The sequence below is a fragment of the Daktulosphaira vitifoliae genome, unplaced genomic scaffold (assembly GCF_025091365.1).
Source record: "Daktulosphaira vitifoliae isolate Bord-2020 unplaced genomic scaffold, ASM2509136v1 Scaffold_2, whole genome shotgun sequence".
NCBI classification, from domain to species: Eukaryota; Metazoa; Arthropoda; class Insecta; order Hemiptera; family Phylloxeridae; genus Daktulosphaira; species Daktulosphaira vitifoliae.
In genome coordinates, this window is record NW_026099573.1 from 6,878,559 (window position 1) to 6,884,944 (window position 6,386).

The window sequence follows — 6,386 nt, forward strand, 5'->3', positions numbered from 1 at the left end:
AGAGAAAAAAAAGTTATGAGACATAGATCAGTTATTTCTATTAAATTTGACTCTTCGACTCAACTTAATAGGCCCGGGGGCACGGGTTAACCTTAACGGATCGGTCCCAAAATTTGCACAATTCAAAATTCTTGAAAAAAATTAAGGGATAGCGTAAAAAAAAAAAAGACATTCGATTTTTGAGGGCCACTCTAATAATTATATATTATATTTTTAATTTTAGAATTATTAATTATGTTATAAATAAGAAAATAGGAGGAGTCCATTTGCTCTTGTAATTATTTACCAATTTCTTATAAATAAACATTATCTTGATTTTCAGTGATGTTAATCAATGTCAGATTAAATCTATACTGGACCCAACTATGCCACGTCCCCACTGTGCTGGTTTTTTATTTTATTTTATGATATAAGAATATTCAAGTTTTTTCGGTATTTCACCGAAGCTACCAATAAATGTTAGGAGTGTAAGAAAATATAATAAAATACTACGAGAACTGGTATAATATAAATCTAGATTATTAAATAAAGTACGGCTACATTAAATGTATAGATCAGAGTAGTCTAATGACTAATGACGCTCTGGTTTACAATTGTAGAGGCCACATTATCGGCATTGCTGAACCTAAAAACGTATAATTGACACATTCCTTTTGGCCGGTCTCAATAAGCACATTATTATTGATGCTCTGTTAATATAATTATGAAATAAAGTTTAAACTATTTCAGAGGCTTATAACAATATAAATTTGAGCAATATTAAGAATAACAAAGCTGTTATTCTTAATTATTAAAAGGAACTTTTTGTGCGTTAAGGTCAAAATGCAGCGTAATATAATGGGCGATTATGCCTTTAAAACAATGGTAATTAGAGGTACTTCAATAAAAATAGTTTATCTGTATACAGAATGATCAAAATCTGGTAAGACACTATTGAAATTTTAAATTTTTGTAAAGAGTAAAAGTATCAGGTTAAAACTATAATAATTCGTAATGTATATGTATTATTTTTTTTGTCCCTTCAGTCCCTTATTTACGAACAACTTTGTTCTTATAAAGAATAAACGGCTGTGGGCTTATTAATAAAAATCCCGTTTATACAAAACGTATATTTCTCATCGATTTGCCTTGATATTATATTTAAAAGTTATTATACACCACTATGAGTTTCGTGTGTCACATTTAAAGTAAAGAAAACTTAGTTCATAAGCTTCAGGTTTTGTTCCAATCGCGCTACATAACATTTCAGTATACCATAAACATAATTTTTCTAATTTTGATATTCGCACTTGTGACATCACTGCTCCATATGGGGCGTGCTGGTGTGAATCTATCAAGAGCACCTAAAAACATAATAATTATTTACTGATAGATACTTTATTTTTATGTTGTAAAATAATTATTATGACTAGTATAAAGGAATTTATACATGTGAATCAATAATTTTAAACAAATCTGTATCATATACTCTTTTAAATAATTATTCATTCCAAAAATAATAGTAAATGTTCAATAAATTTTATTTATAAATCAACTTTATCTTCATCTTCATCATTTTCATTTGATCTTTTACATCAGACGTCATTATACCATATTCAATAACATTCCTCCATCTGTTTTGGTTTTCCTCCTTTAATATTTATTTCAATAACTGTCTTTCAGCTTCCGTTTCCTCTCTCCTCATAATATGACCAAACCATCTAATTTCCCACATCTTATCCACGATTAACGTTACACCTATATTTCCTCTTATATATTCGTTCCTTATCTTATCTTCTCCAGTCACTCCACTTATCCATCTAAGCATACTCATATCTACTATACTCATTCTTTGCTCTACTTTCTTGTCAACAGTCCAACACTCTGAATCATACATCATAGTTGGTCTTACAGAACTTACCTTTCAGCCTTATTGGAATTTTTTTATCGCATAACATTCCAGACGCTTCTCTCCACTTCAACCACCTGCACTTTATCTTGTGTCTTACATACTTGCCATTACCACTGTTATTTTATACAACTGATCCTAAATACTTGAAACTTTCCACATCTCCAATCACGTCTACGCCTATTGTCATTGGTCTCTTTATTTCACCTACCTCGTGTTCTCCTCTATCAAACTTGTACTCTATATACTCTGTCTTACTCCTATTTATTCTTAAACTCTTTTCTTCAAAAGCTGATCTCCACACCTCTAGCCTTTGATTAATTTCTTCCCTATTTTCATAACACTAATACTATATCGTCAGCAAAAAACATGCACCACGTCACCTCTCCTTGTATTTCTCTAGTAATTTCATCCATCACTATAGAAAATAAGTAAGGGTTTAAAGCAGAACCTGGGTGCACTCCTACTCTTACCCTAAAACTTTCTTTTACTCCTCCCACACATTTTATTATGGTAAAAGTGCTATCATACACATTCTCCATTATATTAATATAACTTTTCGAGACTTTTTCTCATTAATGCACACGTTAAAACCTCTTTCAGCACTCTATCATTAACTTCAGATCTATAAATACCATACACAGCTTTTTCTTTTTTTTTTCTATAATTTTCTATTAGTTGCCTCACACAAAATAATGGCTCCTTTATTAACTTACCAGGTATAAATCCAAACTGATTTTAGATACCGATGTCTCATTTCTTATTCTCTTATCATTTATGTCTCTCTCGACATTCCACACCGTTCTCTCTTTTACTGTCTTTAAAAACTCTTTTTCTTTTTCTCCTTTCAATTTACATCACCGGGTCCTCGATTTTACTCCTATGTTCTTTCTGTTTTTGTATACTGCGAAATTCACGATTCTTTCTTCAGCCTCATTCTCCTCACATAAACCATGCTTTCTATTTACACATTGATATTTTTCCTTTCATTACCAACATGTCCATTCATATTTCCACCTGTACTGTATTCTCATTACCAGGTATTTCTTGTATTAACTCATCCATCTTTCTATAAAACACTTCCTTGTCTATTTCATCATATCCTGCTTGTGGTGCATAGGCACTTATTACATTTAAAACCTTTTTTCTCGAAAATTAATTTTACGACTATAATTTTGTTACTTTTCCAAGCTACTTCTACTACTTTACTTTTCATCTCCTTATCTATTAGTATGCCTACACCATTTTCTGTATTTACCTGTGTATATTATTTTATAATCTACACCATTTCCTTTGGTTTCTTACCCTTTCATTTAGTTTCCTGCACACAACAATTCTTAACTTTTCTGCTATTCAATACTTCTACTAATTTTCTAGTATTAGCTTATATTCTAACATTACACGTACCTATTCTTACTTTGTATCTTATTTCTTCCTTAGTATTGGGTTTTTTTTTAATCCAATACCTCGGTAGAAACTATATTTCTATTATATATTATACACTTTAAACAGTTAACATTTATAAGCATCGCTCCTTCTGTTTAAATAAAAAAAAATGATATATTTTCAAATATTTATTCAAAAGTAATAATGAATAGTAAGTATATGATAATAAATGAAATAATGACTGACCAGGTAATTTCAAAATATTTTAAAAAGAAAAAAAATTGATTCCTTATAGTCAGTGATGAATAAATCAAGGTCAAGACTAAGATTTTGGCAGTTTTGGTATTTGTTTTATTTTTAAAAAGACTTAGTCTTGGTTTGGTCTTGTTTTGTAAATTTATTCTTAGTCTTGCCAATAATGTCTTGGCTACATTAGTCTATGTAGTCTATTTTGGCCTCCTGCATTTTTACAAGACTCAATTTTACTCATCACTAATTATGGTGTCAACCTAAAAACTAGTTATTGACTGATAAATTGATATAGTTGTTTAACTAAATATAAGCAAAATAAAAAAAAAATTTTCAAACTTATTTTATTTTTCTAATCATTCACATAATGATTATGAATCACATATTCATAATAAGTGAATCATTCTTATTTCAAACAATTTTACATATCAGAATAAGATTTAATGAATATATAAATTGGTAATATGTGTATATTTGGTGTGTTTGAAATTTTTGTTACAAATAACATCTTTTGCATGGAATTATGTATTCTTTCCTACATTTCAGTTTAAGTTTAATGAGTGTCAAATATACACAAAACATTATTTTCAGTAAATGTGACTTGATTATGTTTATTATAATGAAATCTAAATAAAAATTAATACTCACACAATTCATGTCAAGCTGTAATACAAACAAAACTGATTTACTGTGAGCAATTAATACCATGTACAGACTTTTGTTATCACAGCAAGGGGGATTTTTATACCATTCTATTATGTGGCGGTCCATTTCTCTATACAAGTTCTTCTTGATATCGTTAAAATAAACTGAACTTTTCTAAAGAACATTTATTTATTGGTTTTATAATTCATAAAAAATATGAATATTACCCATTCTGACATAGTTCCTAATGATGATTTACTAGCTGCCATTGCTTCTGGCACAGTAAGGTTTACGTTTCTTAGTAAACCAGCCTTAAATAAATTTCTATGTATTGCGTTTCCTTCTAAAATTGCTTTTGAGAATAAATTTATTAAAGTTTCTTTTGTAGGTGAACTGAACAAACACTGTACGCGAACATTAGAGTTTCTAATATTTGTAGCAATAAGTAGAACAATGATGGTACAAGCATTACTTCCTTCTAAAAAACATTAACCATTAAAAAAAAAGTTAACTATACAGGTTAATTTATTAGTATGGCAATATTAATAAATTTGGCAATATACTATTTTAATAAAAATATTTTTAAAAGAAAAATTTTTCAAACATATTGTCTTGATCTGTATAGATTTCCTTGTTCTTTTTATCAAATAAATAGAACACGCAATATTAAATTTAAGCAACGTTGTTTGTACCCAAAATAAAGGGAACTATTTGTTAAACTGATTATGTCCATAATTTTGATCGGTTTATAATTGTTTCCAACCAATAGAACAGTGCGATTCCAACGCTATCTAACAAATATTAACAAACGGGTCCAAAACGAGCGTTGCCAAAATCTCCCAATGTCTGGTCTATCTATTTGTATTTTATCAATGTTCTTTCCAATAATATAACTTTAATTCTTAGTTAAATAGATACAAAATATAAAAACAGTTTTAATTATTTTTTCACATATTAACATAAGATTTATAATAAAATAATTTTTAAACAGTTTTCGTAAATAGTATATAATATAATAATCGTCTAATTACAAAAATCGTTTTATGTAAAAATTATACTTAATAACGATTTAATACCTGAATTTTCATTTCCTAGCCTTGATTGTGAAAATGAAGAAGGATACCACATTATGTGAATGTTTCCTTCGCTTATGAATTTAAAATTTTCTGAGCATTGAGTATTGCAGTGACAAGCATCACATATCATTTTATTGGAAACAACTTAAAATTTAATTTTTTTCTTAATATTTTGGTTATAATATTTATATTTATAAATATATATACATATACATATACATATATAAATATAAATATATATTTATTTATATATATATAAATACATATATATATACATATATATGTGTGTGTGTGTATGTGTGTTGTACTAAATAATTGTACCTCTTTTTGTTTATTTGTTCTATTATGTTATTGTTGTTATCTACATAATAATGTATAGCCAATAAAAATATACTTTTAAAGTGTATGTCTGTAAAAATGTATATTAGAAATGAAAAATTACAAAAAATTCATTTTTGTTGAAATTTTTGTTATTATATTACAATAAAACTAAATACAAATTTCTTATGAACTAATTGCTTTCGAAACATTAAAATGGTCTTTTAAATTAATTTTATTGATTTTACATATTATAATAACACTTACTTTTTTAAACAACATAGTAAGTCTTCTATATTTTAAAAGAATATTTAAACCGGACGATAAGGTGTTTACTTAAACAGCTGATAAACGGTTTTTATCACCTGTACTGAAACGAGCCCTTTTCAGCGACCATTTTGTGGAGCTCTACATGACTTGTGTAATAAACAAAAATTAATTGGCGAGGGTATTGTTATGAGGTATGTATATTAAAATATAATGGGGGTAAAGATGGTGTGGTTTCTTGGGGTCGAACTATGTTGAGTTATAAAATAATAATATATCCCTACCTCACTTATTCTTATTCTTGTTAATTACACGAATTTTTAAAAAGTAAAGCATGCAAATAAATATTCGCACTTACCTTTATTTTCATTTATAGCGACTGAGTTAATCTTATGGTTGTTTGAACGGAACGCCCGGTAATGATGTGTGGGTTAGTTACTGTTTGTTTCTGGAGTATCTATATCATGCAGGAGAAAGAAGTAGGGAGTGGACTGTATAAATGAATAAAATGAATATAGGAATACAGTAGATTCCGCTTAATATGGGCACGTTGGGAC

General features: G+C 28.1%; 1 protein-coding gene across 1 annotated transcript; it reads right to left on the reverse strand.

Annotated features, from left to right (window-relative positions):
• Nucleotides 1-659: 659 nt before the first annotated feature.
• LOC126898607 (uncharacterized) lies at nt 660-5,637 on the reverse strand. The gene is made up of 5 exons (XM_050672844.1): nt 5,566-5,637; nt 5,245-5,388; nt 4,396-4,646; nt 4,172-4,342; nt 660-1,343 (listed from the first exon to the last, which is right to left on the reverse strand). The coding sequence occupies exons 2-5, from the start codon at nt 5,372-5,374 to the stop codon at nt 1,161-1,163; spliced, it is 735 nt and encodes a 244-aa protein (XP_050528801.1). The 5' UTR covers nt 5,375-5,388; nt 5,566-5,637; the 3' UTR covers nt 660-1,160.
• Between the last annotated feature and the right edge of the window lie 749 nt (nt 5,638-6,386).